Source organism: Aythya ferina (assembly GCF_964211825.1).
Source record: "Aythya ferina genome assembly, chromosome: 20".
NCBI classification, from domain to species: Eukaryota; Metazoa; Chordata; class Aves; order Anseriformes; family Anatidae; genus Aythya; species Aythya ferina.
The window spans coordinates 2,216,908-2,240,398 of record NC_140318.1 but is presented as its reverse complement, the minus strand read 5'-3'; the positions used below and the strand labels follow the sequence as shown (position 1 = coordinate 2,240,398).

At 53.2% G+C, this 23,491-nt stretch overlaps 1 protein-coding gene and 1 long non-coding RNA gene across 12 annotated transcripts in view; one reads left to right on the top strand and one right to left on the bottom strand.

The window, feature by feature from the left end:
- DAB2IP (DAB2 interacting protein) overlaps positions 1–23,491 on the top strand; it is a 210,784-nt gene that overhangs the window by 155,291 nt on the left and 32,002 nt on the right. For 8 of the 11 annotated variants that reach the window (XM_084493801.1, XM_084493797.1, XM_084493802.1 and 5 more), the window contains 2 exons: positions 16,006–16,159; positions 21,425–21,523. In XM_084493801.1, the coding sequence (XP_084349927.1) occupies positions 16,006–16,159; positions 21,425–21,523 (253 nt within the window). Of the gene's footprint in view, positions 1–1,097; positions 1,328–8,260; positions 8,622–9,840; positions 9,900–16,005; positions 16,160–21,424; positions 21,524–23,491 lie in introns of those variants that run through there. The other 3 variants (XM_084493796.1, XM_084493803.1, XM_084493804.1) reach the window with 3 other exon arrangements.
- LOC311421660 lies at positions 456–4,226 on the bottom strand. The gene is made up of 3 exons (XR_014684948.1): positions 3,957–4,226; positions 3,079–3,295; positions 456–550 (listed from the first exon to the last, which is right to left on the bottom strand). It is a non-coding gene; the product is annotated as an uncharacterized lncRNA (long non-coding RNA).

Sequence of the window (23,491 nt, the reverse complement as noted above, 5' to 3'; positions counted from 1 at the left end):
TTTCTCTCCCAGAGGCTGGGCTGAAATGCGCACTGCCATGGGAGCCCCAGCTGCTGGCTGCCTGTCTGGGAACCGCCTGCTGCCGGGGGTGGGGGGACACTGCCCACCAGCTCTGATCTCGTTCTTAGAAAAACAACATAAAAACGAAGTTATATCCAGGCACTTGCAAACATGGATGTGTGTTGTGGGCACTTCAGAGGGAAGGTGCTGGGCAGCTTCTCCAAATTTGCCTGTGTGCTGCGGGGCAGCTGCTGGTGCAGTTGGTTAAGTGTGTGGGTCGGAGGGTGCAGGGGGTTGAACCCCTCCACCCCTCCGTACCAGGCACGATGGGTTTGTATTATCCTTGTTTCCCCCCTCCAAATAACCAGCCAAGCAGAGCCTCGTCGGTTGTGTGTTTCTAAGCGTCCAGAGAAGTGAAGAAATCATGGAACATTTTTCTCACTTGGCAATTGTTTGAATTTCTCTGCTGTCTGCGTTGTGTCAGTGCTCTCCCCGTCCCGCCCCGCTGCTGCAGGATGTGCCCAGCGATCGGAGCTGTTGTCCTCGCGCCCTGTAAATGGGACATGACCAGGGGTTATGGAGTGACTCAGTCACCGAATGTGCTCAGTTACTCATAAACAGCCAGGATCTGTCCGGGTAATTCCTGTTGACAAGCTGATGATTTCCTAATGGGAAGAGAGCCCTGACACCGCAGGCATGCGCACAGCCTTGCAGCCAGGGCCTGGCGTGCAGCGCGCTCCACGTCACCCCTCCGTGTGCGTGCCTGGCTTCCAGCAGCACTGCTGTCGGGCTGGGGGATGAAGGCAGGGAGCCACGAACACAGCACAGACAGCAAGAAGTCATTCGAGGGGCTGATAATGGGAAAAGGAGCTTTTCGCCTCTAGCTCAGCAGTTTGCAGGCAGTCAGGGCTGAGGCAGCCGGTCGTGGCTTTGGGGAGCCCTGGGGCACCTGCGGTCCCGTGGCAGAGATGCTTGCAGATGGCTGGGGTTTCGTCCTCTCGAGGGAAAGCAACATGGTGCAAGCCCTGGCCACCCAGCACGTACATTGTGAATGGCTCGGGTTGTTTCGTGAAGCCATTCTAGGGGGCTGTGCTGCTTGTCTGACTGCAGGGGCTGGCAGCTCCTGTGCGTGATGGCAAGCGAGAAGCGGTTATGACTGGCCGGGCCGGGCTGGACTTTGCTTCCCGGTGTTTACAGTGCCATTGCTCATTTGGGAACCAAGCTGCAGCTTTCGGTTTGATCTGCTGGAATGGTATATAAAGGCATTCGGGTGCTCGCTGGCAGGGAGAGGTGGCACGGCCGGGCAGCTGGCTGCTGCTGGAGCGAGGTGAGTCCTGCCCACTGCTGGCACTGCCCACCCGACACCCACCCCAGCTCACCACCAGCCCTGTGCCTCCCTGGCTCCTTGCTCCTGGGCTGGGCCACTGCACGTGGGAGCGAAGGGTGGGCTCCAGCTTCTCCCTGCCTCTGCTCTTCCCCGTGCTGGGGGACGCCGCAGGAGCCGCTTTGCTTTGGGGAGCTTCAGGGTTCCTCCAGCATGCTTTTCTCTCAATCTTTCTGCCCGTGCTGCCTTCTAAGTGTGTCATGGGCAAGAGAAGAGGTGGACGGAACGAGGAGGGGAAGCGGCAGGCGCAGGGCACTGGGCACTTGGTCCTGGGAAGCAACGTGCGGGGCTGGACCCCCGAGTTCAGCCTCGTGCTTTGGGCCATTTTGGTTTAACCTTGCCGTAGCGTTATTCAGATGGGAGCTGTCAGTTCTGGAAAGGCTTGCTTGTGTCTGCTGTCCGCGTGCCCTGCCTGCCCATGCCCAGAGCCACCAGCAGCGCCCGCGCCGTGCAGCCCAGCCCTGAGCAGCGGGGAGCAGCAGCTGCAGCCCTGCACCAGCACGTGGCAGCCGCCTCCCGCGCGGAGCAGTGCCTGGTTTAATGATTTACCCCCTGGATACCAGAGTAAAAGGCTGCTAGCAACCCACTGCTGGGAGCCTGGCACCTTTGCAACCCAACGTACTGGAGACGATGAGGCTGGGATGGGGCTTTCCAGCCCATCGTGCCCCCTGCCCCTTCTCTTTGTCTCCTCCTGTGTCCCCTCCCAGGAGGCACGGTGCCCCCGGACACACGTCCCTCCAAAACGGGGTCTGGGTTTAGCTGTGGCGGTGTAATCCGGGGCAACCTCGTGAGCTCAGGGGCAGATTGCAATTCCATTAATGAGAGCATACACGGGCCAGTCCCAGGGATTTGAGCTAAGCCTAGCATCTGTCACGGGAGGGAAAAGCGGTTCGTGGCACTGGCACAGCGGTGGTGCAGGGGATGGGCAGTGGGGCAGAGAGGGCTCCTGGCTGCTAGAAAAACTACTTGTGGAAATCGGCGTTTTAAGGAATCAAATTCAACAACAAAATCCAAACTCTGTTTTTCCATATCAAAATTTAAGGCTAGAAATGCTTTGAGTATTCTTGGAAGAAGGTGGAATAGGAATTTCTGTTTCCTGCTGGGCAGCTGTAACCCCCGGAGCTGGAGAACCACAACCCAAAGCCATGGCAGGGAGTGGAAAAGGCAGGATCAGGACTGTGGGCAGGGAGCAGATCCCAGGCTGGATGTGCAGGAGATGCGTCCATGCAGCTCCGTTCCTTTTACCTGGTTCCACCAGCTCAGGCTCTCGGTGCCGTGTCCAGCTGGCTGTAACTCCTCGTCTTAAAGCCCAGGCCAGTGCCCCAAGGGGCAGGCTGACACCCGAGGAACGAAGTGAAACCGCAGGTGAGACAAGGCACAGGACCTCAAAGGAGGGAGCTGAGGCCAAGCCGAGTTGTGGGGAGCCCTGTGCTGACCCTGAATACCTGCCCCAGAGGAAAATCCTCCCAGATTCGGTCTCTGTAAAAATCCTGTTCTGGCACAACTCTTCCCCATAAAATCCAGCCGTTTTTGCAATGAGGATGAGCTGGTGTTTCATTTGGTTAATAACCGAGGCAAGTTAATCCTGTTCAGGCAAGGCTGAAACCAGTTTCAGTGCATCTGTGTCAGTGCTTTGCATCTGTCTAACCAGATAGGTTTAAAAGAACTTGGTTATGAAAGGAAATTGTTCCTACCGTGCAGCTACTGAGCCAGGGATCAGCCCCGGCGCTGCTCCTTGCAGTTCCCAGCCTGCAGCTCTTGGTCAAGGGGCCTGTGTAGAAGAGGACGGGGCTATTTGTACACCAGGCAGGGCTGCTCACAGAGCGCATTCAAGAAATCTCTTCGTGTCTCATCCAAGAGGTGATAAGAAGTGTTTCTGGTCAGCAAGATCGACTGGGTCTCATTTCATCCCTTCGAGAGAAATGCGGTAATCAGAAGTTAGGAAAACAAATGTTGGTGTTCTCGGCTTGAAGCTCGTACAGTGATAATGGCAATTAGGGGTTGTTAAACTCGTTAGCTTTTGCTATCACACAACTCTTTAAAAAGACAGCTGAGACCAAACTGAGATTTCAGCTTTCATCTCTCCCAGGGAAGATGAGATCCCTACAGCCCTGTCTGCTCTCTGGGCTGGGGGGCAGATTGGAGCCGCCGTGTGTCACTGGGAACGCGGCCCGGGACTGAACCTCTGCAGCTGCGGTGCCGGCCCTGCAGCCCCTGCTCCTCCGGGCTGGCAGCCCGGCTCCAGGTGGCCCTCCCCAGGCTCCTGGCCCCGAATCAGGCAGGAGCAGGGGCACGGGGCCCTTCCCAGCCTGGGGAAAGGGCAGGCTGGAGGTCTGCAGCCCCCCGAGCGAGTGGTCAGCAGCAGCAGAGCTGCCGTGCTGCTTGGTGCCTGCTGGTACTGGTGTCACTCAGCCAGGATTGTGCTTCTGCAGAGGCTTTGTACTTCTGAGGTCTGATGTGGAAGTGCAAAGCTTGCTGCCCCGTGGCTGGCTTTGTCCCGCGGGTACCAGAAGGTGCACTTTAGGGAGACATTCACCCTCATCAGCACATGCAGAGCCTTCAGTGCGCTCACCTTGGCTTTGATGAGAGCCAGGTCCTCCCTTCCCTGGAGAGAGCCGTCCTGACTGCGTTCTGAAATCACAGAACTGGCTGTGTTCACGGCCTGATCCTGTCCTCGCCCCTGTGTGACCACAACCTCAGAAGCATGACAGCCTCTTTAGTTTCTCTGGTGTGCCAGCCCTTGTCCTGCGCTGGGACAGGCAGCGTGGTGGCACCACGCCGGTGAGAAACTCTGCCTCTTTTCCAGTCCGCACATGTTCTAGGAATCACTGCGATACTTCATCTGCTCCTGCTACACGGAGATTTATATGAAATCATTTCCATTCCATTGAAATAATTTTCAGAGATTAATCTGTTGGGGTATTAGCATTGATTCCTGCGTGTACGTGCCCTCCTCCGGTCTGCACCCAGGGAGGAGCCGCATTGTTCAAGGTGGAGGCAAGCTCGCTCGTCCTAATTTATTGAAAAAAATAATTTTAGCTTTAAAATGAGGCTGTCATTATGTACCCTGTTCAATCTGTTCTTCACTCCTGAGTCGTGGCTCTGACCTTTTCCATATCTTAAATCCTCTGGGCTGTACACCGTGTTCAGTAGTTAAACTTTGGGGAGGGAGCAGCAGGTGTGGGTTTGGATAAGGACCGCGTGCACGCTTGGCTCCGTTCTTATCCACGTACCCCTGGCAGGCAGAGGCTCTCATTTCATTTAGGGCAGTGCCAGGATTGGACTTTTTAGGGGGTTTTCACAGCGTATAAGTTCTAATAACAATTTTTACATCAGCTCTGGAAGTAGCGGCCTCTGACATCACATGAAGTAGGCAGTAACGACACCTGCACTTGTAAGGGAGAGCTGGGGAGCTGATGCAGTGCACCCCAGGGTGACTGCTCGGGGAGCCTGGAGCGGCTGGGATGGGGCTGGCCAAGGCAGAACCGCACCGCTCGGCCCTGGGTCAGCGTGAGCTGCAAAGAAATGTGCAGAGACCATGGAAAAATACTGAGGGGGGCTTTTAAAATATTCGTCCTTTTCCTACCTGTGTCTGGGGGAAGATGGGGACTGCAGTCAGGACTTGCAAGCGTCCTGGTGCCCAGGGCTTTTCCGGGCTCGTAGCTGCATCCCGCGTCTGTGCCTGCAGAACAACCCCAGCACCCCAGCACTGCCACTGCCCTCGGCCTTCCTGCTGCTTTCCAAATTCCTGCTGTGTGCAGATGCTGTGTACAAGAGGGCAAAAACATCCTGTGTCTTCCAAGGGCTCCTGTCCCCTGGAAGGTGCCAGAGGCAGAGGAGAGCAGGGGAGAGTGCTCCTGGAATGGATTGCCTGCAGTTACCGCTCTGAAAGCCCTAGAAAAATCACCAGCTTCATCAGCGTGAATCTCTCATTCCATCTGAAAAGAAGGCTCCTATGAGAAGGATGTGTTTTATGTCCCTAAAAGACACTCACATCTATCTGGCTAGAGGGCAGATAGCAATTGGAAGAAATTAGCTTTATATCCTGGTGCCATCTCTGGATAAAATACACACAGCCAAAACAAACCTTAAAGTGCTTTGAGCTTTTTTTTAAAGGAAGAGTTCAGCAGTAACAGAAGAGCATTGTCCTAACTTTTTATTATTATTATTATAAACTTGTCATTGATTGAATTTTGTTTTTTAAGAACATCATTTTGTTAAAACCATTATTCAATCAAACATTATTCAATCTCTGAAGTCAGTTACCACCTGTTAACCTGAACCTTTTATGTGTGCCAATCTTGTTAGACAGAAGGACAAATCAAAATAAAATACCATTTAGATGCTAAGACATGCATTTGCCTTTGCCAAGCTCGAAGTTGTATGCTGCTGGCACCTCTGTGGAGTTTACATTTGGAATTCAAAACTTGACTCCTGCAAATGTTCTTGGCTCAAATTGTCGTCGAATGTTAAGTAGTGTCTCCGAAGCGAGACTAATAGCACAAAATGATATTGAATGTTTGCAGGAATGGGACTTCACACAAAGATTTTTATAAATCTGCTAATAACAATGTTAGGTTTTACATAAAACCTCCAAAAAAGATGAGTGGCACCTCAGTGAAGGCAGATTTCCTGTTTATCGGTGTTAAATTCCTAAGTCTAGCACTTGTTCAGGAGAGCAGAAAAGGAAAGCTAATTGCAAGCAGGAAGAGAAATTGGCCAGTCCAGATCCACTGTCTAGCCGCTATGAAATACGGAGTAAAAGGCAGCATTAGTCAGAGGTTAAATATTCCTTCGGTGTAAATATTATGTGATACGGAGCCTGATTTTTCAGAAATGCTGGACATCGATTCTGCTGAGTGCTGTGGACATCAAGCACATTTTAGTAAAGCAGGCGAAGAAATCTTTTAATAATCTATCAGCTTAATTTTGCCATTGTGCCCGTTATCTGCAGTGCTTGGGTTATTTGTGCCCTTCAGCTTCACGTTAACTTTTTGCCAAAACTGAACTGAAGGACAAAGGAAACACGGAGGCAGTCAAGGTTACGGGCGGCTCGGTCGTGCTTCTGCAGCGCTCGGCAGCTCCGGTGTGGTTTGATGGAGGAGCATCAGGCGTCCCACGAGCTGATTTAGTGGTACCTGCAGTGAGCTCTGTGCGCTGCTCGGTGGTGCCACGGGCTGTGGCAGGCACACTGAGAAGTGTTTCGGCAGAGGTGCACAATGATAATTATCCCCAGCCCCAACACTTCAGCAGCAACCCAGTGACAAGAAGCCAGCTGTGCAATTACACAGCTTACAATGTTAATTATGCTTAAATGTGGGGTTGCTCGAACTTTCTCAAAAAGTGCTTTCCAAGACATCAACAGGCTTTTAACTGTAAATTTGGAGTAAAACTGGGTGAGCACAATGCCTTCCATTTCCTAATCTTCAGGGTTGTTAGGGAATTTGGCTTTCCTGAGTGAAAGACAGCTTGATCATAGAGAACCAGCTTCACAGTCAATAAAAAGAGAGAGATCCCTGCGTTTAATAGCTCAAAAAGGTAAATGCAGCAGGAGGCTGGGGCAGCACCTGGTGCGAGCACCCTCCCTGCCCAGCTGGGCAGCCAGGAGGAGCCACAGAAGGGAAAAGGACCCGAGAAGGCAAATAACAATCCCTGGGTCCAGCTGCGACCAAAACACCAATAACCCACGGAAGGCAGTGTTTTACGTGCCCTCTGATGGAGCACAGCGATTTCCTTCAACAAATGCCATTTCTTAAACAGTGTGGGTGGAGGCTGGAATGCCAGAAATAACACAAGGTGCAAACGCAGAGAAGGGGGAGAGGTCAGATGCAGCGCTGCAGGCAGGATGCAGACATCCGTGAGCACGGTAACAGCTCCCAGCCCGCTCCCAGCCTGCCGGTCGCCCTCTGAACGCAGCCGCCCTTGGGGGATGTGCAGGGAGCCCCCTGAGGCTTTGACATCCAGGCTTGGTTTTGGTGCTAGAAATGCTCACAGCAGCAGCATTTAAGCACTGAGTTGAGCATGCAGCTTCTTCGCTGCCTGGCCCTCATGGGCAGGGGAAGCAGCAGCTGGCTGTGAGGTTTTCTGCTGCACCTCCCGGCCTCACAGGTGGGCTCAGCCCAGAGGCTGGGGAGGGCGAGGGAAGCAGTGCCCTGTGCGGTACAGACGGCAGCTCCCAGGAGCCGTGTGCTTGGGACATCAGCCCAAACACAGAGCAATCGATGGGGCAGCCCACGGGGACACAGGCACGGCAGCACGTTACCTCTGGGAAGGAAACACTCGTGTTTCGTGGAGGTGAGAGTGCGGGGAACGAACGTGCAGCAGGACGGCCACCACCGGGCTCCAGGGCTCTGGGCTCGTGCACAACTTCGTCTCGATGCCCAGGTGTGTGCAGACAGCGACCAGGCAAAATTCCAGGCCTGGCACACCGGAGTTTGACCAGAGCTTCCCAGCACCCTTGGGCCAGCCCTCGCTGCTCTCCCCCTGGCCACCCGGCAGCGGCACGGGGCCGCGCGGGGCCCCTACCTCAGCCGATGTTCCCAGCACATCTGGCTGCCTGCTGAAGGCAGGCCAAACACACGCGTGTGTTGCATTCCCTGTGTCCTTCCAGCTTGTCCTAATAATGTGTCTGAACGTGCAGAGGGAATTATTCCTGCGCTGGGGTGCAGAGAGGAGCCGGCTTCGCTCTCTTCCTGCTAACTTTGTTCTGCTCCGCTCTCCACCCAGTGCAAGTGCGAGGGCTCGTTCCAAAGTTCACGTTCTGCATTTTTATGCTGTGCCAGAGAGAGAAAACACTTGGTAAAACTGTAACTTGACCTTAACGCTTTGCCGCAGCCAGGGAGATAAGGTGCTGAAGGAAACGTGGGGAGCAGAGCCCGGTGCTCACCGATGGCGGCGGGGAAGGGCTGATGGCTCCGCGGCGAGGACCCCAGGGCCCTGCTCGGGAGCTGCGGGTGAGCCCAGCCCACGGCACGGAGCAGCCAGGGGGTGCTGAGCGGGTTCGGGCTGGCACATCCCGAATTTCTGCTCCGCCACACAAAGGACCCCTGTGCTGCTGCTGCTGCAGATTTGAGAACGAAAAGATTGAGTGAAGCTGCCCGTTATTATTTTTGGCTACTCCAGCGATGTATCAAAAACCTGACGCTGGGCTGATGCTGGTGCCCTACTTTATAGAAGCCCTGAAAAGCAGATCGAGGACAGCGAGCTTCTCTTTGTGCATGGCATCTGCCAGCAAACGGTGAGAGAGCTTCAAACCACTGGTGGGGGGAGTGGGGGAAGGCAAAAAAAAAAGTGTTAATCCAGATCCCTGCCTGCAGACTGCGAGGGGAAGGGGTCTGCGTGCACTCCGCTAAGGAGCCAAGGGGGGAGACGCGCTGAGCGGGGCATTGTGCTGCCCATGCTGCTCGTCCCAGCGTGGCTGGTGAGCCGCTGGCATTGTCCCCATGTCCCCAGGGCACAGCGGGGCCTGGTTTGCCCTGGAAGGAAGAAAGGGACCTAGGCAGAGGACTCGGGGTGCCTGCAGCCACCCCAAGGACAGCCCAGCAACCTGGCCTGCGGGCCAGCACCTGCCTGTCCTCCTGAGACCCGCTGGCCCCCTGTGCTCTGGGGAAGCACTTGGTGCTGTTTTAATTAGGGCTATTCACCCTTGTGCTCATTTTCCCCTCCAACGCCGGCCAGGTGCCCGCTTCATCCCCGGAGCAGCCGCGCGTGAGCCGCAGGATTTATGATTTGCTGCAGCCACGGCCGGTAACCTCCGAAAAGTGGCAGAAGGAAGCAGCCAGAAACAGCAGCCGGTGCCGCGCGGGGCTTTGCCATTTGCCATTTATTCCCACTTCGCTCCCCATGAGCCATGGAGGCGTTTCGATGCGCCGGGCTGACCGTGGCAGCCCTGCTCGGGGAACTGGGGGGCTCCGTGAGCCGTCCGAGGCCGGGGGGGCCCCGCAGCGCTGCCTGCCCCGTGCCCCCCGGGGGGGTGAAGCCGCACTGAGCCCCCCCCGAGGCTGCCACCCACCGGGAGGGGGTCCCCGGGGGGGGGGTCCCCGGCGTGGCCGAGGGGTGCGGGCATGGCTCAGGGGGGGGCCGCCGGCTGCTGCTGCTGCTGCTGCAAATGCTACTGGCTGCTGGGCAGGTCGGTGCCGGGGCTGGGGACGGGAGGGGGCACCGGGGGGGGGGGGGGGGGCACCGGGGGCGGGCAGCGGCTGCCTCCATCCCCGGTACCGAGCATCGCGGGGAGCGCAGCCGGGCGGCGAGAGGCTGCGGAGCATCGGGGCACCGGGGACACGGGGCTCGGAGGGGAGCCGGGGGGTACCGGGGGGGGACCCGGGGAGGGCGGCGGCGGCGGCGGCGGCCCCGGGGCGCTCTGCCCAGCTACAGCGCAGCCAATCCCGGGGCCTCGGCGGCGGCTCCGAGCGGGGCGGAGCGGGGCGGGGACGGGCGGCGGCGGCGGCGGCGGCGGGGCCGGGACGGGCCGGGGGAGCGCGGCATGGGGCGGCCCCAGCCCGGCCGGGCCCGCGGGGTGAGCAGCGGGGCGGTGGGGATGGGGAGGGGACGGGGGTGTGCAGGGTGGAGGGGGGGGGGGTCCGGGGCCGTGCATGTGCCCCTGCGGGTGTCCGCGCCCCCCGGTGCTGTCCCCCGGGGTCCCCCCGCGGTTCCTGCGCCTCCCCCGCGGGCTCCGGGCTCCGCAGCCCCCGTGGCGGAGCCGCCCGGTCCCGGTCGCGGTGCCGGTGCCGGCCCGTGGGGCCCGCAGCTCCCCGTGCGCTGCTCCGCGCCCGGCGTTGTATTTTTAGCAGCGCTGTGCGCGAGGCATTTTTGTTCCCGGCGTTATTTATTAAAACATCCTCGCTGCCTTAGGCAACGGCCCGCGGCCGGGCTCCGGAGCTGGGGCCGTGGCGCAGAAGGAGGGAGCTTGCGACTTTGCTTTCCTTGCGGCTGATCCAGGAGGAGAGATCCTGCCCGGCTTTTTTCTCGCTCGGATCGTGCCTCCTGAGTTGGGCTGAGCACGGTTTCATAGGCAAAAAGACGAAGCCTTCATCGCCACCCTCCTCCCAGCCCGCGGATTAGGGGTGCGGGTGGGGAGCGCCCCGACCTCGCCGGTGCCCATGGGCGGTGGCAGGGCACCAGGAGGCTCCGTCATGGTCCTGCTGCTGCTGCCTGCACTCCCCGTCCTTGCCCCGGTGCCTGCCGTGGCCGTCCTGCTCCTCCTCACTCCAGAGGCTCCCAGTGCCATGGGAATGGGCAGGCCTGGGGTCCAAATTCCAAAGAGCGGTGGCTCTGCGTCCTCTGTGTCAGCTGTCCACAGATGTGACGCTATTAATAGATGCCGATTTAGCCTAATGTGGGAAGAAAAGGTCGTATTTTATATGGAAGCATTGGTTACTGTTGAAAGAGAGAAATGGTGGTCCCGCTGTGCTCCTGGGAAGGAGGGAGAAGTTGCTTCTCTAGCTTATCGTGCTTGGTTATTGGAAGTCGAGCAGCATTTCTGATCCATGTTTATTCCTTGCTCTCGAGCCATTTTGCTTGCTTTTGCAGCTTCTCTCATGTTGCATGTTGCAAACCCGGTGGTGTCCTTGCTGCTCGTACCCTGCTGGACTGACAGGTTGGCTCTGGCAAACCTGGCTGTGGCCACTGCTGGCCCAGCACGGGCCCTGCCCAGGTGAACGTCGTGAGCTAAATCACCCTTCAGCATGGCAAAAACAAAATTTGGAACCTGGTCTGAGCTGACAGAGTCCTTCTGAATGTAATTAATCCTGCTGCCAGCTGAAACCGAGAACAGTCTAAAAACAAGGGCAGCCATTAATAAGTTTAATTACACGTCCTTTGTCTTGCTGGGTGAAGGTGTTGTGCAGTGAGGGCAACGTGACGCAGCTGCCGGTGGTGAGCGCCCTGGTAAGTGCTCCCTGAGCCTGTGCCCAGAGATCCCAAGGGCTGTGGGGCATCTGCCTCAGCCCACGGCAGCACGTCTGTGGCACAGATCAGTGGCTGGAGGTCAGAGAGCAGAGGGGAAAGCTCGGATTAGCAGAACATGGGCGTTGCTGTCCTGGGAGGACGCAGCGCCGCACGCAGAGCGCTCATGGGGACTTCACCCAGACGTACAGGGAAAAAAAAACGTTCCCATGTCTTCTGGGAGCACACAAGTTCAGTTCTGCTGTTCCTCGTGGTGATTCCCATAACAACACTTGGATATTTATTTGTTAAATCGAAGCAACACTCTCAGCAGGATGAGGCACGAGGGCAGGAGTGGGTGAGAGCTGCGGCAGCGGCCAAGAGGTTAGCAGGAAACGGTGCCGGGCCCTGGGGTTTCACACGGGCACTGCTCATGAGGCTGGGGGGGGGCTTGGGAGACCGAGGTGCAGGAGAGACTCGGTGGTGTCTGCTGCTGGAGGATGTGGCTCCTCTGAGCAGCTGGGGCCGTGCAGCAGTGAGGCTCCCAGCTTGGCAAGGCGGCTCCACACCGCGCAGCGCCCCAGCACCCGAATTTGTGCCTCTGGTGAAGCTGGAGGGGACGGTGCTCCCGTCTGCCCCGCTGGCAGCCTTCTCCTCTCTGAGGCTGCAGATAGTTTGGTGCAGTCGCCCACTTTGTTCTCAGTCATAACACAGCCTAATCCCCGGGCTGGGGACAGCTCTAAATTGTGCCGACGCTGCAGGCGGGTCCCGGCTGTGTCTGTGCCCGCAGGACCCCTGCAGAGGGCAGCGAGGGGACGAGGGCTGCCCCGGGGGTCAGAGCAGAGCTGTTCGCCCCTGAAAACTTGCGTACGGTGAATGGATATGACCTGGAAACGTGCCCAGGGTCATGGCTGTCATTTAGGAGATCTGATCCTTCCGGACCTTAAGCTGGGTGCTGTCGGCCTCGCTGGCAGCGAGGCGTTGGTGTCGCAGTGGCTGAACGCAGCTGGTATTAACGGGACGTCTTCAATGCGGGGCCTGGACTTCCCTCAGGATTCCCCAATCTGCTTCTGCTTTCACAGCAGAATAGAAGATTTAAGAAAGGTTCTTAGCTTCTTTTCTTCTGCATTTTACGTTTTGTGCCTGCTCCCCCTCTCTGCAGCTAGCCAGCCAGGTTCCCGGTTCGCTTCTGTCTTTCAAAAGTATCAGGAAAATTTCCATCAGAAAACCACACAAGTCAGCAGCTGCGTGGTTTCAGGCAGGTGAAGTCCTGAAATGAAAACCGTTGGGGTTGCCCCTTTGAGGGCTTGTCTTCACAAGAAAGCAATTCTGGAATAAGAGTGTACGAGTTTCACACACGAGACCTATTCCAGACTAATTCTGTGTAGACAGGCCCTGCACATCTTCCCTCCTGGTAGCCTCGGTGAGTATCTTTGCTCTTGAGGGAGCACGGGGCCTGAATTCCCCAGCAGCCCTGCTGGTCCTGCTGGCAGACGAACAGTTCCTGTGCCCGGTGCTGAGGGCCTGGCCCCGCAGTTGGTGAGGATGGCTTCTGGCCCCGTGCTTCATCCCCAATATCCGAAGTCCTGCCTGGGCTGGGGGTGCAGTCCTGGCCCCACATCCCTAATTCTGGCTGCTTATGGGGGAAGCAGGCACATAGCGTCCCCTCACGTGGCAGTGCTTTATGGCTTTTATTATTTAGAACAACAACCCTCGCTCGTTGCTCTGGGGCAGTAAACCTCCTCCTTTAATAACCAGCAACGTCTGCCTCTGTGCAGGACTCTCCAGGTCAGTGCCAGTAGCAGTTATGTTATTTCTCTTTAGAACTAATGTGGTGTTTTATGAGATATTTTTTTTTCCCCTCCTTCATTTCAACTGAACTTTAGGCATGTAGAAGGGGATTAAAATAAGGCCCACGGCAAAAGGAACTGAATGTGCTGTTTGGAAGGAGGGCTTCCTGCTGTGAGACATCTCCAGGCTGCTGGACGCTCCCACCATATTAAAACAAAGGTGTAGGAACTGAATTTGATCAGCTCCTGTAAGCCAGGATGTTGTTATTTTTTTATTTATTTTTTACTATTATTTCTGCACTTCTTGCCATCTGTCACCCAGTAAGTTGTCTTTGCCCCAAGCCCTGCAGGCCTGAGTGACCGCAGCAGAAGGGGCAGAGCTGTCGGTGCTCCGAGGCCTCTCCAGGGACTGCACAGAGCTGCCTCCTCCCCGTGTTTGGAGAGGCTGAAGGCTCACAGAGAGGAGAATGTCCTCACCCCACAAGTCAGGGAGCAGCGTGTGACCTTTGCGGGACCGTCCCTGTGCTGTCCCTACAGCAGGGAGCGTGGGAGCTGTGACAGGGCCTGGCAGACATCTTCCAGGAAATGGGATCGTGCCACGGATGTCACGTTCCTTATAACGGGTGGGAGAAATGCTTTCTCCTCCGGATCGGGGTGTTCAGAGTAAGGAGCGACACCACGGCGCCAGGACAGGTCTGGGGGTGCTGGGGGGGATCCGGCCGCTGCCCTGGGAGCCCCCGCGCAGGCAGCGCTCCCCCTCTGCCAGGGCTTCCTCTGGCAGAAGGACCTCAGCCTTTCCGCTGCGATCTCCGACGAGAGCCTCTAATTAATGACATCTCCCCATTTAGCTCGTGATACGCAGACAGATGCTGCGCCATTTAGGGCTGGTTTGAGACCTACAGCGCTCCTCCATGCAGCGCAGCATCTGGTGAGGAGTGCTGGTGGTGCCGACCTGGGTCGGATCTGATCTGCTGATCAGGAGGAAAAGGCAGCCAGGGAATGTGTCCTGCCTAGGGAAGCACCCCCCAAATACTCCTGTGTCTAAGAAAATCCTGTTAATTTTAGAATACCCAGAGATGTACAGCAGAGTACGGGGAGATAGAAATAAGCATTTGATGAATCTGGTGAGAATGTGTTATGTCCTGAGAAACTCCTGCTTGGTGATACTTTGCCTTGCACATCTGCATTCCCACCCGTGGCCTTGCAGCTGCAGTGATTTTGAATGAAAAATAGACTTGTTTTGTTTTAATGTCAGCAAAAATTCTTATGCCAGCATGAAGCAGTCCAGCTCGGTGCGTTACAGTACGTAGTTCCTCAGTTGTAGGTTGAAATTATCAATATTTATGTGTGCCCACACAAAAAGGCAAGTCCCAGCTTGGTTACTTAGCTCTTCTAATTTCATCTGCAAATTGCAGAAATAAGACTTCCCATAAATGCCTCGAGTCTGAGGTTATCAGGTCTGTGTTGGCAGTTCTTGAGCTACCGGGTATCAGTCCTGGACTCAGCACCCAGGGCAGCTTGATCTATCTACTCTTGATCTGTCTTCCCCTATTAGAGTTCACTTACAGTATCACTCAGAGGAAAAGGGTATGGATCCTTTTCTGTGAAAATAGTGCAAAATTGCCACAAAGTACTGGAAAATGACTGCGCTCAGTTCCTAAAGATCAATTTATTCACAATAGAGGTGTGGGGTGAGCAGGCAACTCAGAGAATTGCTAATGGGATGGAGAGCCTTGGAGCTTCTAAGCCACCGCTTCTGACCCCATACGGGTCTGTAGTAACCCAAGGGTTTTAACGTTTGGGGGCCGTTTGTCCCCTGAGCAGCTGCACGAGGGGTGGCCTGCAGCCCTCAGAGCTGTCCCTTTCCCATTCCCAGCTGCAGGCTGATCCTTCATCACCTCGGGATCTATCGATGGCCTGAATCTTAATGGCAAAGCTAGAGGAGCACCTTTTTATCTCCCAGCGCTGTTTATCTTAGACTTGGCTTTGGCTTTTTCTAGATTGAGCTTGGCATGTGAGTCACTGGAAGCTATGAATTTTGCATGCACTATTGACATTTCCCTGTGTTTTGGTCAGCTATGTTCTGGAGACTGACAAAACTCAATACGCACAGGCAGAGCAATCTGATAGAGAATATTGGGAGCATTGTTGTTCTGCTCGTAAAAGACTGCGCTGAGAATATCTCAAACTCCCCTTATTTCTGTCCTTCCGCGCCTCTGAATAAGGCAGCGTACTCCTTATAGACAGACAGACGGACACATGTTCTCTTTGGAAGACCCCGAAGTGTTTGCCAGAGGTTTTAAAGGTCAGAGTTGCTGGGATCAGAGCTTCTGTGGGCTGGCTTGCATAGGAACATTTTACACGGTGCAGACTATAGAGAAAGCAACTGCTCCCTCTGCTCTCAAGTTATTTTTTCCCTCACCGCTTTATGGTTATGTTGTGTTTTCCCTGGGAGTACCTAGCTATCTTTCTTTTTTTTTTTTTTTCCCCTCCCCTCGAGCTCTCTGATTTTGCTTTAAGAGTTACAGCACCATTGATTGTATTGGCTGTCTCTGAAAATGGTGTGCTGCTTGCTGTCTGTGGGCTCCCTGCTGCTAAATGCTGCCAGTGGGACTCCAGAGCATTTAGATCAATCGATAGGGCTATCATGGCCTTATTTTCCACACTCTCCCCATCCTGGGGATGTGTGTAACAATCGGATGGAGCGCGCGAGCCCTCGGATTGTTGGTTACAGAGCGTGGATCTGCAGTGTCTGCGTCCGTGATAGAGCTGGATGCGTTTCTGGAGGGGGAGAAGGGTCCCTGCGCACAGGGGGATGCTATTCTGGGCCCTCTGTTATCTCGTGGCATAAAGTTCATAGGAATATTCTGCAGTTGTTGCTAACAGATGGGCTGAATCATTTCTCCGGGCAGGGAGGCATCCACTGATACGGCTGCATTTTTCCTCCAGATCCCATCTAATGCCGAGGCTGAAAGAATCGCGCTCCCACGAGTCTTTGCTCAGTCCCAGTAGTGCTGTTGAGGCTCTGGATCTCAGCATGGAGGAAGAAGTGGTCATCAAGCCGGTCCACAGTAGCATCCTGGGACAAGACTACTGCTTCGAGGTAAGGAGCGTTTCTGTACGCCGTGTAGCAGGGCTGGCTGGGGAGCCGGGTGCGGGATCACATCTCGGGCTCTCGCTGTTACAAAACGCTTCTGCTCTGAATTGTTACACAGACACCGTTCCATGGGCAGAAAATTACTTCATAATTCCAAGGAGAAGCACACCCGCAAATCAGAGCAATGAGCTCTTTGCCTTATAACCATTGTCGCAGCAGGGCTTGCTCCTGGCACAGGTGCCGGACTACTTAGAAACCTACATTAGCAGAGCTTAAATTTGTAGTTTATGTTCATGCAGATAGCAGAAAGTGCTCGTCTCTGTTCTGTGTGTACAAAGATCTTATACGTGGTCACAAAGATAGCCTACAGCTATTAGTGGGAGTGTTGAGGACTTTGTCTAGAAATCTCAAGCTTCACTTTTCTGGGTAATTAAAAAAATCTGTATTTCAGTGTGTTGTTTTTTTTTAAGGGATATTTGCATCTTTTATGGCACATGGCTAGGTCTGTGCTAGCAGGAGGTTGTGGGATGTATACAAACAAGATTGTAGTTGGATAGCATAAGGCAGTGCCTCTTAGGAATTGTTTGCCCTGCATCATGGACAGAAAAGCCTTATTGCTTATGGCAGCACCTGCATATAGAACTGGGAAGTGGTTTTCTTACAGTAATAAGGTGGTTGATACTTGTGTTTCTATGAAGAGAAGGCAATCTGTTTGTACTTGGACATCAGCGAGTAGATAAACCATATAGCCATGCTTGGGTTGTACTGTAAGATTTGATGGGAATGCATTCCTAGGATGGGCAGAGGCATGTGAAGACAGCACTGTCAGCGTCCAAGAGGAGTCAGATGGGACAGATGAATATTTTTACATTACTGAAATTAGAACAGTTTGAAATAAATGAATTAAAATATCCATTTCTTAAAATACAACTGTGTAATACAGAAGCAGTCTGACCAAAAAATAGCCCCAAACATGAACTCTGAAGTTGAGGGCGTGGGTTGAGATATAAATTTTCCAGTGCTGCTCATTCTCTGTAGAATTGAGCAAGTGTGGCAGGTCAGGAGGAGAACAGTTTTGTAAATTATATGGCCTCTATTACATTCCACTCAAGAAAGATAAAATGAAGCTAGATGGAAAATAGATGTGACATCCATAATATAAGAGTTGTTTACCAATTCTGTTCAGCACGCAAGAGAAGGGGAAGGGATACGAACAGTACTTGTAGAAGTTGACTGAGAGGGAAATTACACAAGTCATGCACTTGTAAGGAGGAAGAAAATTCCATTTTTAAGTGAGAGTTGGATAAAGAAGAGTCATAAAAAAAAAAGAACATGTTAATTGCTGTTCTGCAAATCCTGCAGAGTAAAGGAAGAATGCTGGAAAACAAAAGGGGCATTGATTTGTAACTGATGGTTACTCATCAACAAGCTCCAGAGGGAAGCGCTTAGGTGAGAGCTAAATGGCACATTGTGTTAATGCATCGGTCTGGCATCTCCGGAGAGCCTCTCTCAAATACTGCACTAGGTCAGAAGTGGAATGAGTTTGCAGATCTTTCTGGATCCCTGATGGGCAGTGGGCAGTGCCCACAATCCTCCCCGCACAGCCGGTGGAGGTGGAGGGTAAGCGTCGCCGGCGGGAGGGCAGCAACCAGGGCGCGGGCGGCCGAGCGCTGTGTGCCCCAGTGCCTGGTTCCCCGCACCAGGCAGCACTGGAAGCAGAACAACAGAACTGCATGGGCAGCTCCTCAGTGCTCGAAAGTTGCCTTTCGTTGTTTTGCTTTGGAGAATGCTTTAAAAAACTAGAAAGGTAGACTTCTGCTTGAGCCCAAATATCCCCTCCGAAGGTACCGAAACCATCTGCATTGGAGAAAACAAGTGGTTTGTTGAGGCAGCGTGCTGTATGAAGGTTATGGCAGGGTTGTTTCTCTCCTTCGGCCTGGCCTGCTGCTCTGAAGCCATGTGGTGGCTCCGGCTCCGCCGGGGGCCAGGAGAGTCAGCACTCACACAGCGCTTTCTCAGTGCTGCATCGGGCTTTTTCTGCTTATTTAGGTCTGTGAAACTTGCTTTTTTTCTGACTTGCTGAGTACTTGGAAGTCAGTGTTTACTTGTTTTCCTCAGTGATTGTTTTTAAAGTTATTCAGCACCATCTTCTTTCTCCTTATAAGACCTCCAGTCAGCGTAATCATCTAGAGCCGCCGCATATGCTGGGTGTGCTAAATATACAGGAGGCAGCTTAGCCTCGTAAAGGAGACTGCGAGTCCAGACTCCCAGAGCCTATTCCTGGCTCTGCTATTTGTGGGATCCCGGTGACCTGGGCCAGGAATGGGAATCAGGACGGAAGGGCTGCGCTTCTGTGCGGGCAGCCCGGAGCCTTGTCCTGCTGCACGGCTTGTGCCTGGGGGATGCGGAGCAGGAGGAAGGAAAAGCTGCTACTGGGCTGATGGCTCCACTACAACCGGACCCTTGGAGCCTCATCCTGGCCTTGCCTGAGCATGGGAGGATTTAAAGAAGAGGCTTAGTCCCACAGTGTAAGCAGTTGCTGTTTTCACATGGCCCTCCAGACCCCAGACAGCCGTCACAGGCTCTGCGGGGCTGCCCCAGGCTGTGCCCTTGTGCCAGGGGGTGTGATGGGGTTGTCAGCTCCAGCCTGAACTTGTAAAATCTCCTGCACACATTGAGTGAAACAGCTTTAGTAACTTGGTTATCATCCTCTGTTGCTACACCAGTGAGATTCCTTTTGTGATACGCTTTGAGGATGCTGTACCTAACACATTTTAGAAATGACAAGGTTTTGTCTGACTTAAGGGATCACCCACCCGTGTGTTTATCTTGCACCTTAACAGTTATTTAGCACATCCAAAGTCTTGTTGAGACAAGAATGCTCTCTTTATCAAGGTAATTAATATGTCATGAAGATCATCAATACCACATAATATTTAGGTCAGAGCTGAAAGCCAAAAGATTATTGCAGATTGGTGGAAAATGCCATTTTTGGTCACACATGGTAGACAGGACTTTCACCTCCCAGCAGATCAGGAGGGCTTCCTACCTGCCACGAGGACTTTTGTCTTCTCTCACTTGGGTGAACAGATAGTCTTGTGTAGCTTTTGAATGATTAGTTGATCAGTAATTGTTTTGGAATTGAAACATAAATTTTACTGTGATAACTCAATGCTAACCTATTGACTTAAGTGTGGCAAGAAAATATATTAGATATTCAACTAAACAGACAGCTGTTTAAAAAAACATGCACACATTTAATTAACAAAGCCAATAGAAGGACGGCTAAATTGCATGTTTGTTTATTTGGATATGAATGCTCTAGGCATCTGTGGGATCCATGTGTGCCACCAAGGAGAACTTGTCTTTAAGAGAGCATCTTTCCACAACAATCCAATAAGCCATAATCCTCTTTTTGGGGAAATTCATTTGTATACCAAACTCCCATCAAAACAAAAGAGCTAAACAACAAGCTAGGTGAAAAATGGCCTTTGAGGAAATGGACTAATGGTAGAGTTTGCTGAAAAGTATATTTGACCTGTTACACTTTTATTAACTGATTTCTAAGGAAGACTGAATTCAGTGGACCTCACTCAGTGCCAGTGGGAGGGTTTTTTCTCACTCTGGGGTACAGAAACCCGGCTGTGGCACCGCAGGGTGGTGTGGCTGTCCCAGCAGTGTTCAGGACTGTGATGCTTTGGATTTGAACACGGCTGATTTTGAGTCTTGCACAGCTGAATTTGAGGACCAAACAAGCCAGGGCTCAAGTTCTGCATTGTTAGGTTCTTGTCTGAGCAGTTTTGAAGCACATCACAGCGATGCAGCTGCGCGTGGCTTCTTCCTGGGTGTTGTCACCATGCGGGTGTATGGCCGTGCTCATGTGGAGTGCTGTTGTAGGAGCCCTGCTGAGAAAAGGATCAAAATATGGAGCAGCCACACCATGGGCAGGGCAAGGTGTCACACACCATGGACAGTCGCTTTTGTGAGCGGTACATCTCCTGGGCCACCAGAAGCTTGTTTGTTCAGGGACAGAGGTTGACAGGAGCAGCAAACGGGATGAAACAGGCCACATTTGTGATGGGAAACGTCAAAGAAATGGGAAACATCGAAGCGTGAAAGGATGGTGAAAAGATCATACTATTGTGCCTGGTAATATGGAGTCGTCTTTTCTTAGAAATGGAAGATAACGTGTGCCCCAAAGAATATAAGTATTGCAGGACAGAATGAATGCATTAAGGACAGGGAAGAGTGTCTGCCTGAAGGAGAGAGCTTGGGGGATATCAAGCGTGGGGAGATTTCTTGCATTTGCTGTGAAAAGGCAGGCCAGGCCTCTCGTCATGTTGTCCTGGTGCGGAGATGTCTTTGTGCACAGGGATGTGCTCAGCTCACGGCTGAGGTTAGCTAGTGATGAATGGAAGCGAGTGCCAGCTCTGCTTGTAAGGACAGGTTCGGGGAGATGTATGAAATTAGAGGAGATCGTGTCTCCCAGAAGCAGATAAGCGATGTGCAGGGTGTAAACACGCACACTGCCAGGCGATCCGGCGCGCACAGAGCTCTGCGGCCTGCCTGGTGGCAGTGAAACTCAGAGGGAGATCCTTAGGTACTAACCAGGCCCATCTGCTTGCCAGCCAGAGACGGACACAAAGAACATTTCTGGGCATCACCAAATCCAGTGGGTACAGAGAAGGGTGAGAGCCGGCTGAGGGCTTTGTGGCTGGCTGAGGGGAGCCAGTGCGGGGAGCACAGGAGTGCCTCCGGCCCTCCAGCAGCGTGGTGCGTGTCCTCAGCCCCGTGTTCTTCACAGCAAGGCCTCCAGAGCAGGACGTGGAGGGGGGGACAGCAAGAAGCCAGCCTGCCGGGGCCTGGCGTTCTTCCGAAAGCAAGGGCTGGGTTGTTACAACTACAAGTTTGGGGCTGAATCTGGAGGGATGCCAAGTGGTTGCAGTTTATCTTTAGTTCATTTAAGGATTTGCACTCTTCTCAGTTGAGGAGCTTGGTGGTTTAAAGCATCACATGCACGGGGCCATTATCTTGTGTTTTCTGGTGTGGAAGAGGAGAAGTAATTGGAATTTGCTTCCATGATTATTTCTGTGACAAACAGAGTTGCCCTGTTTTCCTGGTAGCCTTAGGGGCTGTTGCTTCATGCTTGGGTAAAGCTGTTTACTTAAAAAAAGAAAAAAATCCACTAGCACCTTTCCTAACTCCCCGTCTCCCCCGTATCACAGTCTGCAGTGTGCTGGTCAAGACATAATCCTGTTCCTTTCCCTGTAGGTGACGACTTCATCAGGAAGTAAGTGCTTCTCGTGTCGTTCTGCAGCAGAGCGAGATAAATGGATGGAAAACCTGCGGCGTGCCGTGCACCCAAATAAGGTAGTGGCTTTGAGGAATTGCCTCTGCTGTAGTTCAGTTCCTCGTTATTACATTTTATAGCCCAGTGCATAGTAGCAGCAGGGGACGTATTGTCATTTCAGTGAGTAAGTGTAATTGTGGGTCAGCCTTTTTCCATATTTCCATTTCTTCCACAATTATATTTACGTGAAAGTGCCAATTATTTCTTTCCTCTTTTCTCAGCACATGCTGCTTCAGCTGTTGCTGTGAAATGATCAGACTTGAAGAATCTTCAGCCCTACTAATGATACTTGCCACTCAAGTAGGACTTCCCAGCTCCCAGCAGTGCTGGGACAGCTGGCCGGTAGCTGCCAGCAAAGTTACAAGGCTGAATAGTCAGAAGTTCACATGCCGCATTCCCTGACTCTGGTACTACTTGCAGGGTCTGCTCTAGTGATGGAGAAATTCAGGTGGCACACGGCAGCACGTTCTTTGAGGCAGTAGTGAAATGTAGCTTTAGCTTTTACAGGCGGTTGAGAGTGGCAAAACCGTCCTGTCTGAGATCTCCAGAAACAAATCCTTTTCTTCACTGAACACAGGGATGCCCAATATGTGTTTTTATGGCCCACTAAGACTGGAGTACCTCCTCAAATAAAGCCTACAGCTGCTTCTCCCTCTCTGCACTGGAATTAGCTAACAAAGATTGATCAGGACTAATCAGCTGCAGGATTTCACAGCTGATGAGCTCCATCAACAAGTCACTTTCTGCTGATCAGAGAAGACACAAATGATGGGATCCTGTAAATTCACCCCTGGCATCAGACACATAACTGTACAGGTTAGGTCTGGGCCTGGCAGGCTGCTAGAGGAGCCCTCTGTGTCCGAGCTCATTGCTCCTAGTCGGGATAAGAGATTTCCTTCAGTGTCAGCATGGGAGTGGCAGAGGGGAGAGGGGGCTTCTGCCCCAGCAGCGTGTTCCTGCACATGCAGCTCAGTGACTCCACGTGCAGCTCAGTGACTCCAGTGCCTTTCCGAGCACAGCAGCCCAGCAATAATGTCCTGAACGAGCTGTGTGAGGTTTGGAGCATCACACCATGAGCAAAGTCCTGGGAATGTGAGGGAGGGCCGGACACGTCAGGATGGCTTTGAGATGTGGTGTTCAGTGGAAATTCATTTGGAAAGATGCCCTCATCTCGAAACATGCCATTAGCTGATGGCTAACTTTCCATCTTTGTTTGAGTTCGTAGACAATAAACTCTCAGTATCTGACTTGATATTTCTATCGGGAATTCAGTGTTCTTGTGTAGTTCCTGTGTGTACTTCCTGAACCCACAGTACCCCATTGTGGGCTCCCAGCAGAAACATTCCTGCCCAGCCTCCGAAGCTGAGCAGGGTAAGCCACGGTTGCTCTTTCAGTCAGGGCTCCTAGACAAAACAGGTTACTGCAGCCCCAGGAGCAGTTCAGCTGCGAGTGCTTTATCTCTGTAGTCGCTGCTGCAGCAGATGCCCCTGGATGTTCCTCCAGGGCGAGGTCAGCATGGCTGGGGAGCCGCTGAAGAGCCGCGGTATCCTTTGCTGCATTGTTGTTTAAACGATCTCAAGCCAAATCTCTATTTCTGAATTGTAATGAGTCCACTGCGTGACTCACTCTGTGTCCCATCATTCCTCTTGATGTTTTAGTTCAATGCTCTGGACTTGTGCCCTAAAATATTGTGAAGTTTTGCAAAAGCCTCTTCCCATGCCAGAGGTGGTTGTGTTCCAGCCACGGACGAGGAGATCCCTGAGTGTGCGTTCAGATCCCTTTGTTGTTGCTCTGGTACAGTCCAGCAAATGTACTCCAGTGCTGCTGCAAAGAGGCTGGACTGCGAGGGGAGGTGGCTTTGTGGTACCTGTAACGTAGCTTGTTTTGCACAAGCCGTTAGTTATCGGTGAGGTTCTTTCTTCCAGGTTTCTTTTGAGGTCCTCTTGGCAGTGAATTGGACATGGAACATTTATGATTTGGATGGGTTT